Source organism: Vidua chalybeata, chromosome 6, assembly GCF_026979565.1.
Source record: "Vidua chalybeata isolate OUT-0048 chromosome 6, bVidCha1 merged haplotype, whole genome shotgun sequence".
In the NCBI taxonomy this organism is placed as follows: Eukaryota; Metazoa; Chordata; class Aves; order Passeriformes; family Viduidae; genus Vidua; species Vidua chalybeata.
The window spans coordinates 32,778,160-32,792,454 of NC_071535.1; the positions used below are offsets into that span (position 1 = coordinate 32,778,160).

The window sequence follows — 14,295 nt, forward strand, 5'->3', positions numbered from 1 at the left end:
CCATATCCTGCATTCAGAACAGCACCAATACTGGATCAACAAGAAATATGCATAGTACACCCTGCACTTTCATAATGGTGTGCAGATTAGAAGGCACTAAGGCATAAATGCCTGAGCATAACTATTGGGCCTTTTTGGGTAGCTGTCAGTTAAATGTCTTTTCTAAGACAGCCTTTTGTGAAGGGAGCTCCAGTGTTGGGTACATTTAGTCCAAATAAATGCTATGTATGCAACCCTGAACTTCTGAAATAAAGGATGAAAGACTGGCATCTACCTCCCCAATAAGCACATCATATATTTATTTTGGTACATCAGATACAGTTACGGCACTGTAGGATTATTTTTCTTCTTTGACTAAAAGAAGTTTTGATCCTAAGTCCAGAATATATTCATTATTATTCCTGGCACTCTTATTCTTTCAAATGTAATGAACTGAGTCTGCTGAGTCACTTTAGTTTTGACCCTCTTCCCTCTCACCCAAAACACAAGCATTAGATGGATAGTAACATTAGCAGGTTCAGAGACAGATTCTTGATTTAATATTCACATAATTTTACCAATAATTCCTTCATATTTTTGCACTGTAGTGCAAAATTTTATCTTGCATTTTTCAAGTAATATACACTTAATTTAGCACTGTACGTTTTCCAAATATATAGCATGAAATTTCAGGATTGAGCTTATAAGAGAAAGCCTACAGGATATGTCTGTGTCTGTGATACTGCAAATTCAATTCTCTTAATCTGCAGATACAAATCTCAAGATGGAAATGCATTTCCAGAAGTTCTTGAACGATCACCATAATGTTATACAGACAAATACATAGAATTGTTTTGTATAGGCATATGTGTGTGCATGTGTGTGTCCATGGACACACACTTATGTGTTGGATAAAAGATGTTAATTTTGAAGAAAGCAATTTATCAAGAACCAGTTTTTCAATTAGTTATGGGTTCATTCTTTTGTTAATATACATAAAATTTCAAAAAAAAATTAAATATTTAGTTCTTCAGGTCTGAAACTGCATTTAGAAAAGCCCTGTTATGCTGCATTTGTTTTCTTTGTGATTTTGTGTCTTGAATTACAACTGAGCTTCAGAAAACTATCTTTCAGGAGTGCAGTTTCTCTCCGAGGAAAGTGAAATGTGCAAAATTCTAGGAGTGCTAATTGCCTAATTAATTAACCTGATTTAGTTAAAACTAAACATATTTCATAGCATTCATACTCGTAAATAAAGCTACTGAATGTTATTCTGTACAAATACCCAGTACAGTCCTGATTTTATTCTTGATTAGTCAAGGTATGCTGTAGTCTTAGAGATCTATCTCTTCTCTCCTAACATAAGGGAGAGGATTATTAAAGTTATCTTTTGAAACATGACTTTCACGCTGGTGTGTTGCTCAGTGACCATATAGATCATTTAACCTCTTTCATATTTCAAAAAAATATGACTGTCCTAAAGCATTTTATGGAAGTGTCATAAACCCAAGGCATATGAAGCATATTTCTCACCTGCCATCATCAGCATCTGGTATGAAGCCCCCAGTGAGGCTTTTATTCCAAATAAATGCAGTTACTTGAGTATAGCTCTGTGGGCACATAAGGTTAAGTTTTTAGACAACATGATTATGATTATTCTTCTGAAACTAAGAAGATGCAGAAGTTTAATTGATAATAAAATTATAATGCAGAAGCAATCTACATTTTATGAGCTTAAGCCAGAGGGCAGCATATTTATTCTTGTCTAGTCCAAGAGCCTAACTGATTGATTTGGTAGCATTGAACTTTTCATATCACTCTGAAGTGCTACCAGGGCAGTATTTACAAAATCCATCACTTCCTAGTACAAGATGTCTTATTGCTGTGCCCCAGAGAAATCAAAGTTCTTCGCGGAACTGTACCAGGTTCACCAGCTAAGCATAGCAAATGCCCACATTTGAAAAGTGAGTTTAATGTAATTCTCCATTTTGTGTCAGAAAGCTATGAGTATCATAAGGGGCAGTTTGATGACATTAAAATAATTCAGAACATCTTTCTGAATTACAATTAATGAAAATAGGGTCAAACTGTATTTTTAGAATATTTTCTTAAAAGAGAGTGCAGAGGTACTCAAGATTGTCCTCTAGTTGCTGACTTGCTTCATTTTAAATGCCTAAGGCTGCTTCAGCAGATAATGCTTACATTTTTCTTCTTGTAATGAAACTCATTCCCATTACTGGCTAGCCATTTATTGCTTTCAAATATTGCATGGCAGTATGCCAAGAACATACTGTTCAACTTTGCTCTAATTGGTGTGATTTTGCATGCAGACAAGAAGCAAAATGAAGGCACAACATGCCTGCTAAAATTGGAAGTATCACTTTTGTATGAGATTTCATGCATCTATGAACAACAGGTGTTTTTACTAGGCCTTTGATAGCTGCCTTTTCTGTGCTATAATTTAAATGTCTGTGTCTGCATTCTTTTACTTAGTATAAGTGTACAAGCTTCTGTGAGCTTTTTAGTAACTTCTGTATTGTGTATCACAGGCACTGATATGCAGGTCTGCACAGGTGAATTAATGGCCATTACAGAAGTGCTTTTCTAGTTGCTTTAACAGGTTTCAGCAGCATTTTCGTGGCAATACTTATTTCAGCAATGCAGCATGAATAGTAACTTCAGGCTGAAAGTTGATACATATGAATGTGAGCACAATGTTGTTATAGTTGCAAAAATTAATTGCTAACTAAATCAGTTTGTGTTAATAACTAAAACACAGTCTTCATTATAATACCACTTCACTGGAGCTGAAATCGAGTAGGTGAACTTTTTTAACAAAATCTGCCCATTTAGTGTGCAGCACTAGCTCTTCTGCCTTGCCGGTCGATCCGGAACCACGCAGATTTCCCTGTCTGTAAAATACAAAACGCGCTTTATGCACTTCTCTTTTTTGGCATGTCTCAAAGACCATAATCTCTAAAGCACATATCCATGCAAATTCTCCTGGCAGAAATAATCATGCATCCTCTCACTCCATCATACTTTCAGCTGGATATTGCCTTCCAGTGCCACAATGCAGCCTAGGAGCAGGCCTCTATTATGAGCAGGGCTTCCCTTCTTTTACTTAGACATACTGGAATCAAGCCAGTCTCAGTAATTCTGACCCATGTGTCCCTTCCCAGTACAACTAATCACACCTGTAATAAATCTGCTTTCTCTCTCACACTATATCAAGGGCCAAGTTACATATTTTCCGCCCTGTTCCATATCATACTAAAAAAATAAAGCTCTTGCTGGTGCCATAAAAGTACCAGCCACTTGACTGAGGGTGAAGTAATTCATGTCAGTCTCTACAGGGAGACTGAGCCAAATTACGAGCTCATCACTCGTAGTTGCTAAGTGAAGAGAAAAGAGTATGTTTGAAACAGCTATTAAAATATTTAGAACTATAACACTGTAAATTTATATAAATAATTCTGCCACTTATGTGCACTCACTCTCCATTAAGCAGAAATGCTCTCAGCAATTAGGTGAAGCTAATCTATTGCAAAACTTCAGTGTCAATTTATGAAAACTGGTCCATTGTTAATATTCTCAACTCATCACCTCTCACCTTCTGTGCACAAGATTCACTTTTGAAATGTAATTTTACAAGTTTTTAAAAAAGGAATTTAATAAAAAGTCAAATAAAGAAAAATAAAGAAAATACATATATTTAAGAGATCTTAGGGGAAAAACTCGTCCTGAAGAAACAAATACCTGTTTTTCTGTCTGGTCCTTAATCAGAGCTATCACCTTTGGGTTTGGATACTTGACATTCAAATCTACTGTCAGCAATTTCACCATAACCAGGAGCACAGGCTTAAACAAATCCTTTATTATAGCTTTCAGACTCCAGTCTTTTTTCCTGTACATAGGGTCAAAAATCAAAGGCCTGAGAGATCTATATGTCCCATACACATACATTTCACCTATTGGAGGGCACAGCTGTTAACTTTGTTTCCCCTTTTCGCTCACTGTAATGACACAGGGTGTGGTCTTTTCTCTTTTTTCTAGATGGAATGGGGCGAGTCCTTGCTCAAGATGTTTATGCAAAAGATAATCTACCACCATTTCCAGCATCAGTAAAAGATGGTTACGCTGTCAGAGGTAAACACTCACTTTGTGGACATGTAGTATAGTGTCTGCTACTTTATAACATGTTAATTCACCAGTTTTGGATCCAGCAGGGGTTATTTTGGTTTAGATTTGATACAGATCATTGCTGAGGTCACAGTGATATAAAATGCACTGTCTTGAAGGAAGGCCACAAGCCGAGTTCAGATCTTTTAAGTGGATACTGGTGTACATGAGCAAATGTACATCCATGTGTGCTTCTAGATTGCACTTCTGTTGCTTGTGCATTTCTTGGAAACATTTAAAATGCAGGACAATAACAGAACATCTGTTTCTGAATTACAGATTCATCTTCCATTCCTCTGTTGTAGATTTAATGAGGTTTTTTTATATGTATTTTACTTTGTTGAACTGTTACAGGTATTGATTACATCAGAGAATTTTCAAAGAACTTATCATAATGTTCTCTTACAGAAAACACCTCAAAAGAAGAGGTTCTTACTTTAAAAATACTGCAGCCCCCATATATAAATAAAATCAGTTGTATGACTGTATTCATTTCAAGCAGCAAATATGATTTCCCAAGAAACCTGAATTCACACTCTGCTTTGCCACTAGGGATCACGTCACTTTGAGCCAGTTGCTTCTCTGTGCATCAGTTTTTCCCTTCGTAAAGCAAGAATAATGATGCTCACCTCATATGTCTATGAAGGAAATTTAAATTATACAGAATTGAACATTATACTAGTAGTGATTTAATTGTGGTAGTGGTTGAATCATCATAACACCATGTTGAAATTTGTACACAATAGCCAACTTTCTTCTAGGGACATTAAAATATCTTTTTTGTTACTGGCAGTTGTAACCGTGGAAAGCAACTGCCTGCAGACCCAGGCAACACATGTTATCCAGTAGCTTCCCCATACATTCGATATAAAAATAAAGTTTCAGGTCCACAAGGTGAGTGTGCGTGAGACCAAAATGACTAGTAATTTGGTCTAGGAAGTGCATATGTAGCCAGAGGAATACAGGTAATGTAACACTGAGAAAAGGTAAGAGAGTGAGCTCTGAGTACAATGCTGAGTGACAAAGGCCTTTGGGATCAAGCCAATGCTGTCTTGCAACCTGATTGCTGCAGGGTAAGGCAAAGCACAAGTACAATCCCAGTAAACATGCAGAATGAGCAGAGTGATCATGAATGCCATTTTCAGCAATTTCTGTGAGAACCAACACACAAAGCCTAATTTTGCTGGTGAATTCAAGCAGAGTAACACTGAGATATTTGATTGTGCCAGAGAACAACACTAAAACTGGTGAAAGGGCTGGAAGGAATGTCCTTTGAGGAGCAGCTGAGGACTTTGGGTTTGTCTTGTTTGAAGAAAAGTATGTTGAGAGGTGACCTCATGACTCCCTACAGCTCTCTGTGGAGGGGAAGGGTACAGGGTGTCCAGTGACATTATGTGTGGGAATGGTTGAAAGCTGTGCCAGGGAAGATTTCGCTTTGACATCAGGAAATATTGCTTTACCAAGAGGGTGGGCAGACACAGGAACAGACTTCCTAGAGAGTGGGTTGATGCCCCAAGCTTGTCTCTGTGTCAAAGGCATTTGGACAATGCCTTTAATAATTTGCTTTACATTTTGGTTAGCCCTGAATTATCAGGCAGTTCTATTCTATACTGTTTTGTACTATTCTCATTATTCTTATGAACCTGTTATCTTAGGATATGGAAAAAAAAAAAAGCTTTTAGGCAGAGATAATATTGACTACATTAATGGATACTTCTTACAAAAAATTAAGGATTAGCTTTCAGTGGCATAACACGTCTGCCCAAAAACCTTTTCTTATTTTATATCAGTTGTGTGTGTATAAACTTTGTCTCCATATTATTATTAGTGGGGGAATAAAATCTAATTCAGTAGCATTTTCTCAGGTTTAAAATAATTTATCTATTAGAGATTTCCGTCTCTTCTTTTGTTGGATCATACTATCACATTTTTTTTTCAGTGCAGGTCTAACAACTCTTTTCAGTAGTATTACATGCATTTTTCAAGGATATCTAGTTGAAGAGTCCTTTTCTATTTTTTTGAGTTCATTCTAACGCTCATAGATTAGTCTGTTTGATAGACTTTTAAAGCTAAGTTAATTATTAGTCTTCAAATATGGCCAAGTACCATAGATAATGATCTGCAAAGCTGCAGCCAATGCATGAGTTCAAATGTGATAATTCATAGACTGAATGGACATCCTTCCTAAAAGTAGTTCTTCTCCATACAAGGTTACCTAGCTGTATATTCAGGGCTCCTGAATTAAAACCCAAGTTACTAAGATAAAGGTTGTCACTGAATAGATTTCATCTCTAGGAAAGCAATTTTGACAGTTATGGATTTAAAATTAATAATAATGTAGATTTGAATGTGGTTTTTCGAGCCTAGTTTGTTTGAGCACTCTTGGCAACACGACTGCTGTGCTTGGAAAGGCAGACCTGCTTGTGCTTTACATGTGCTTTACACCATGGTAAACCCTATAATACCACTAATGCAACTTGCTGAAAGACCTTTGAGGCAGGCAGGAGTTTAAATATCATTAGTAATTGTGCCTTTGTTGTTCCTGTAAAAATGCAGATTTGCTAAATTGGAAGTCCTGAAGATTTAGATTTACTAAATAGGAAGTCCTGCTAAATTGGAAGTCCTGAAGAGTTGTTAGATCAGTGATACCTGACTCCTAATTTTCAGTATTGCAATACTGTCATGAACACCCTTAAATCTTTGTTATTAATGTAATTCCTCCTAGTCTTCACTTACATGACCTCATACTGCCCAGAAAATTTCAGTTAAAAATAATCTGTTTTCTAGAGTATTTGTGTTTTTCAAAATAATAAACACACCTCAAACAGACCTAAAATGTAAAATGTTTGCAGAACTTCTATAACCTTAGTCATGCTAACACTGAAGAACTGAACTTTAGATCATCTTTGCTCTTCTCCTGTTCTTTATTTATAATGCTATCATTTGTTTTGGTTCAGTGTTTACCAATTATGTTGTCCCTCTTAACAGCTGCTGATGGCCCAGGAGATCGATTCATCATAGGGGAATCCCAGGCTGGTGAGCAGGTGAGCACAATTTATTTTCTCTATTTTTAATGTATTTTTCTTCTGTAAGATTTTGCTTTGTATTTTTACAAGCCTTGCTAGTGCTCCAAAATTCAGTAGTCTTGGATGTGGTGTGAAGTAGGACACAGCTGTACTGACCCTCCTGCTATGTGCCTTGGGACATGATTTCAGAAAGTGAGGTAGTACAGTTACATAAGGAGCTAACAAGGATATCCCAAAATACTTCAGAGCATTGTGCTGACATGTCTGATAGGAGTGCATACAGTAACATTCTGCCCTGGTCCAATGTTTGAGGACATGAGATTTCTAGTGGCACAACAATTCATAAGCAGAGGAAAGAATGATTTAACCTCCTCTTGCTGACAGATTTTTAAGGATGTCAGCCCAATAACTGTTTTTATAAGTTGCTTCCATTTTTCAAACTGATAGCTGCAAAATAAAGTGTATATTTTTTATTATTAAGCTTTTACAGATACATAATAATCAGAACAATCTTGAGGAAGCATGGCAGCAGCCTGATTTGAGGCTGGTTTGTGAGAAGAGTGTTTGTGCACCTTAGCTGATACATGGATTGATTTTAAAAGCAAGTTGAGGCTTGACCTGTTTGTGACCTGCTGTGCTCTATAAACATTCATTAATAGATGCATTTCGTGATTTGTTCTCAAATTCAAGAGCATATTTCATTACATTTCCGTACTCATACTGGGGTAATGGGAAAAAAAATCAGTTCTGTTCAACTACTGTTATTCTGTCCATTTAATCATACCTGGCACTTGTGTTCAAGAAAACGTGAGTTAGTCCAAAATGTTTCTCCAGCTATTTAAAGTCCTGATTTATAATTCTGTGTATTGTATGTGAAATGATGGAGAAAGGGATAAGTAACAGGCAAAACAAGGAACTGATCAATTTTAATGAGGATTTTATAGTATGTCCCTTTAGACTGCTAAACAAAAAAGTCCAAGTAAAATCGACATATTTCAAAAGTTGTATCAGGTTTTAGAAGTATTACTAGTTGCAAGATTATTCAATTTTTTTTTTAATGGACTGGAACTGTCTCTAAATGTGTCATAGACATTTAATTTGGTTAATCATGATGGGTGAAACTGTAAAAATTATTTTTGCTTCCAGTCCCATCCATCATTATGAATTATACTTGGGTATAATAGACATCTTCTCAGTACTGATATTCATGTGAACTTAGATTAATGGATCAGTTGCACAAAATATGTAAAACTACTTTGAATTCTAAAAAAACAAAAGCAAATGAATTCAGCAGTTTTTTAACCTGCCTTATATTTTTAGCCCTCCTGACTGCATTTTCAAGCATTGGTCCAGAATCCAAAAGATTCAAAGACAACTATTTTTACAACCCTTTTTATGATCACTGTAAAATAGCAAGAACCAGCAGAGCAACCTGCTGAATTTTCACTCCTATCACTATTCCCCTGTCATCAATATTATCATTTTGCTAGTTAAATATCACAGCACAGTGTTGCTTAAAAGCAGTACTGTTGAAGTTGTCTCTAATGGGGAGTATTTCCCATTAGAGGTTTGAAGTGTTTCAGTGTCCTAATCAGTTCAGCAGGTTTGTACAAAAGATAAAAGGGCAAATGGAAGCTGCTTCCCTCCTACAAAGTTCAAGAGCTCACAAATGTCTCTTTACAGGGACAGTCTGTCCTCCCAGATTACGGGGAATAGGAAGGCTCTCTGGCAAGGAGCAAAAATTGGGTGGGAAGCAGGCATGCAGAGAGAGACTATTTCTGAAAATACCAGTGGCAAGTTAGAAAAACAAGGCTGTTGACCTCAGAATAATTGGTCAAAGTTTTTTTTTTCTGGGGCAAACACATCTTCAGGTTCATCTCCTTCCCAAGAAATTATTTATAGCCTTGGATGGCTCCTCAGTCTCATTTCACCCTTCAGTCACTCTCAGCAGCAACATTCTGCTTTTCATGTTACAGACCAATTAACAGAATGATTCACAGCAGGGAGTTCAAAATAGATTTAGATTTGGCTCCTCCTGTAGGGAAAAAGGTTACATAAATGCTAGTAGCAAGGAAGAAGATGGGACTGAGAATTGCAGGGAGACCACATAGCCAAGTTGGACATTGCTGTATCAATTTTTAATTTGTGTGTTTTCTGATTTCCATCTCCAGATGGTCATGTTTATGTTAAGCCTTTTATTGTATATCAGGGAAAGCTTTCAGACATAACCCTGCTTTGGGAAGGTTAGGGCACACTTGAGATTACTGGTCACCTACAATGGCCTGTGTGTAAACACACTCAGCCATAGGAAAGATGGTTTTCCTTCTGTAGACTTACATAGACCATAGCATTTCCTGCAAGACTTCCTAAAGGTAAGAGGCACTACAACTAACCAGCTACAATATTAGAATGAGAAGCAGGCATTTTCCATGATTCCAATAACTTGTGCCTTTTTACAGAAAGGAGCATGGATGATTCTAAATCACACAGGAGAGGTGTAATCATGTGCAGGAGAAAATGCCTGAGATAGGGGTTGTGCTTAGTAAATTATTTCTGGGTTTTATTCCATGACTAAAATTGAGTAGGTTATCAGTAATGAAGGCAAAGGACAGAAACCAGTATTGCCACATTGCAGGTAAAAGTGAGATCTCCAAGGCCTTTAGAAGAGCTTCTGTGAAATTTTTGCACATTAATATGTTTTCCAAGAAGCAATCATTTCTTTATCTCCGAAAAATCTATCATAGAGGAACACAGCCCTGGAGATTCACAAATAAATCTGATGGTTGACTTTTGTTCATAAAGTTAATCTGATCAAATTCTCAACAGACAAAAATGAAATTAAATATATGAGCAACATAACCAGTTCTAAAAGCAATTGTATCATGAATTTGTTTAAATGTATCACATCATTGCATCTCAAAAAATTAACTCATCTAACAATAAACTCCAAAAACATGGTTAGTTACAGCACATTTTATCACCATAGGCTCTGATTTGTGGCAGTAGTAGACATTTTGTATTCTCTGTGATGCATTTTAAGAGGCAGGAATTTTTTATACAATACATTTTTCCTCTGAAATTTGTCATTTAAGCCACCAATACTTAAGAAGTTCAAAACAGTATTACCTATTTGTAATATATCTACAATGGTATGCAAAATACATAATCCGAGGCATAAGTTTTGCCTTTTGTAACATTTCATAAAAATCAAAATTACCCAGTAGATAGCATTATTTTCCTTTTTAAGCAGCTTTAGTATAAATGGCAGCCTTTCTGCTATCCATCCACAACTCCTTGAATAGTTTGTGGTGAGGAATAAATGCCATTTCCTTAAAAGTGTTTTTTTTTAATGTCATCTGGTTTAGATACCTACATTATGATAGCATGAATCTTGCCCTAAAAATACACTGACTGTGACATATGGCAAGTGTGGGTTTTATTTATGTTCTTCTCCAAGGATATTTGATTTCCATTACCTGTAGAAAAGGGTTAAGATTCAGTCAGTTCTAGGCTCAGTTGTTTCTTGGATTACAGAGGTCACTGTGATACTGTGGTAAGCCAGACAAAAACCATCCCCAGAGTCTTCCTAGGGCTTCTGTCCCCAGTGTGTGAAATACACACATTTCAAAGTAAAACTCACCTTTCAGAGGTTATGACAGGCTGAAGTGGAGTAGAAGAATGGGCAAGGCAAACAGCTTTATGCAGCTACAGTGCTGACCACTGGTCTAGAGTCTGGTTGTGTCTGTCAGCCTCCTGACAAAAGTCATGGAGTAAATTCCTGCTGGGCAGGAGCAGGTAACAGTCCTGAGAGGTACTGCCTGCAACCTGTGGGTTGCTGCCAAATGTGTGCTAATTACAGCTTGAGAAGTCCTGGATGTATTCCAGCACTGCATATGGAGTACAGAGTCAATGTGCACGTGAGTTATACGTGTGGCACGTACAGAATATGTAGCTCTGATCACAGCTGCATAGATCTCTGTGTAGCACATGTTCACTTATAACAGTGAAATCTAAATAAGCCAGGCTTACTGCAGTGCTGGGAGGAGCCAGCAATGAAATCTCAGTCATCATATCAGCATCTTTTAGTTTCTTTTTTTTAGGATTATTTTAGTTATTTATTTCTTAAATAGTTATGATCAAATTACAGTTTTACTCTGGATTTTGACAAATGTTTATTAAAATAGTCTACCTGGTGAGAAGTGTTATTAAAACCGTATCATTTGTTTTATCATGTTGTTCTGATACGTTTCTGTTCTTTGTACTGCTTCTGCTGAAACTTTTTAATGTCCTGTGACTTTATGGAATTGTAGAATATTATCAATTTTAGGCTCTTCTAAATTGACCCTCAATAGATATTTTCTGTGAACTAGTATTGAGCTGTCTCAGTGTTAGGAAATCTGCCTAAAAATTAAACAGTTGGTTTCATTACCATTATATGTTGGTTTTTCATAAATAGTGTGCTGGTAAAACAAAACAGAACAAAAATCCAACCAAAGCAATTTCAGCCCTGGCAGCCAGAGTGCTCTGCAAAAATATTTATGTACTGAGAACTGCTAGATTTTTGGTCATGGAAGTTTCCATCTAACAGTTACATTTTTAAGCCAGTTATTTTTCTGTGCCAAATATTTTTCTGAGTATTAGTATATTCCTTCTTCTGAAAGTTGTTCATGTGATAGAAATATAAGGAGAAAAAACTGAAGCCACCTAATATGTGGCCATATAAATAAAACCAGGTGTGAATTGGAGTTTATTGTACCTCTTGATATTGCTCACAGTAAGAGTCATGCTGAATGCTGAAAATATGAATTCTGGTCTTTTAGACAGATTACTTGCATAAAGTTCCAGTGGCTTGAATTTTTTCCAAAAAGAGATTAATTTCTGATTTTTTATTTTTCAGCCAACTCAGACTGTGATGCCTGGTCAGGTAATGCGTGTTACAACTGGTGCTCCAATTCCATGTGGTGCTGATGCAGTGGTGCAAGTGGAAGATACAGAGCTCATCAGGGAATCAGATGATGTGAGTCACAAGTTTAAAAACTCATTTTTCTTTTGTGTGCAGCAGTAAATGGCACATGATACAATCCTATAATATGAAAGTCATACAGAAAAGCTCTTCAGTAATCTCAGAAATTTGAGGATTCATCAGTTCCTGGTGGCAATTCTCACTTTCAGGCTGTGATAACAGTACTACAGACCTTGCTGTTCTTACTGATTTTTTGCATCAAAATTGTTGACTGTTGACTCTAAAATGCTTGGGAGCATGATTTGAGTGAAAGGCAAATGCCTCTTGGAAATCCATGCCTACAGTCCAATTCAAATGCCTCCTGTATTCACATTTTAAAACACAGGCTAGTGGAAATCTCACCAGATAAGAAGGGGAAATGTTTTTTTTTTTTTAATTACATGTTGATCTCAGAATAATACATGAATAATGAATTACTGCTGATGTAATTAAATCTGAATATGATTTTCTGTGGGAAAGTGAACTGTTTAAAGTGCTGCAAAATCCATAGGATGGCTTGGGTTCTTTTAAACTGTACTATGAAGACAGTTCTGTATTATCAGAGTTGGTCTTGTTTCAGCAAAGGTGAATTTGGTGGATTTTGGAGAATACTTCTTGTACAAATACCTTCCAATGAATCTGTTTAGAAAAAGAGGTTATGTTATGAAACAGAGGAAGTAAATGTTTTTTTTAAATACAATTAAAATTTTTAAAAGACATTTGTGCTCCTTTAAAATGAGAACATTACTGAATTTAAGACCTCTGAAAACCAAGAAATGGATAAGGTGCATATTCCTCCGGAATGTAGACATAAGCCTGGTTTTGAACAGATTTTCCAGTCTGCCTTTAAATCATACTAGTGGACTACCCTACAGATGCTGCAAATAAGAACACAGAAAGAAAACACAGAAAAAGAACCACAGAAAAAATAGAATATTGTAGTACTAATTCTGTATGCGCAGTTGTCTCAACATAGTGAAATGTGCTTTTTATGAAGCAGAGGAGCTCTCTGTAGACAACTTTATTTCATAGAGTCCATCTTAGACTTCCTTTGTGTTGTTGTGTTTGCTTCTGAATTCCAGCTGTGATTTCAAGGCACAATCATCATGTTTGCTGTCATCTGAGAGACTTCAAAGCGAGAAGACTGACACAACTCTTACTGACACAACTTCCAAGTTCAGCTTTGGAATGAACTATGTGTATGGTTCTGTGCTCAAATCAGCCTTTGCTCTACTGCTGCTGTTCTGACAAGCTGTTCCACTTCGCCACAGCTCAGTGTCAGCATTGTGATTGCAGCTGGGCTGTGAGCAGATGAATTCTAGTGTTCAAAACTGATAAAGACTGCAAAAACTGAAACTCACTCTCAGGATCCTTCTCATGCCTTATTAATCTTATTAAATGCATAGATTTTTCTATCTAATGAACTCAGCAAGCTGTCTAGGCTGTCCTTCTTCCTAGCAGGGAAATTATTGAAATTATCAATCCTGCTTTAAGGTTACGGGTGTATATGTATAGATTATATCTTCCTGCAAAATACACCATTGCTTTCACTGCTTTTTAATCATTCCATTAGCCTTACTGAGCAAGTTTTATGTGGCCATTGCCCACCTCATCTTGAGAGGACTACCACATTGCAAATATAAGCACTACATCATAGTGTAAAACCAGATTTTTTTCCAGTCTAAGTTTAGATTTAGTGATACTGACAGGTTGGCTCTATCTCAAAACTGAGTGTATATATCATCAACCCAGGGCTTAAAATTCAATATTAATGATAGAGGTCATGTGCCATTTATTGGCATTGAATGAATCACCAAACTATTGACATTCTGCACAAGGAAATGCCTCAGATTCTTCAGGCCACTGTCCCTTTTTCACAGTAAATAAACAAGATGAATGAGCCCCTTTCTGATTCATACAAGGCTCTCAAGTAGGAGTATCCACTACAGGAATCTACATGAAAATCCTGAAACAGCTGCAGCACATAGCTTCTTTCCACCTTTCTGCTAATGTAATGGCCTACTGTCTGCCAGACTAATGGATGTTTGAAGTGCCATCTTTGAAATGGTTTGACCAGATCAAGTTGGCTGAGAGGAATAGAAAGAA

The 14,295-nt window shown here is 36.6% G+C and overlaps 1 protein-coding gene across 20 annotated transcripts in view; it reads left to right on the forward strand.

Annotated features, from left to right (window-relative positions):
• Window positions 1–14,295, forward strand: part of GPHN (gephyrin) — a 275,204-nt gene that overhangs the window by 229,677 nt on the left and 31,232 nt on the right. For all 20 annotated transcript variants that reach the window (XM_053945523.1, XM_053945528.1, XM_053945527.1 and 17 more), the window contains 3 exons: window positions 4,036–4,128; window positions 7,150–7,205; window positions 12,085–12,204. In XM_053945523.1, coding sequence (XP_053801498.1) covers window positions 4,036–4,128; window positions 7,150–7,205; window positions 12,085–12,204 — 269 coding nt within the window. The remainder of the gene's footprint in view (window positions 1–4,035; window positions 4,129–7,149; window positions 7,206–12,084; window positions 12,205–14,295) is intronic.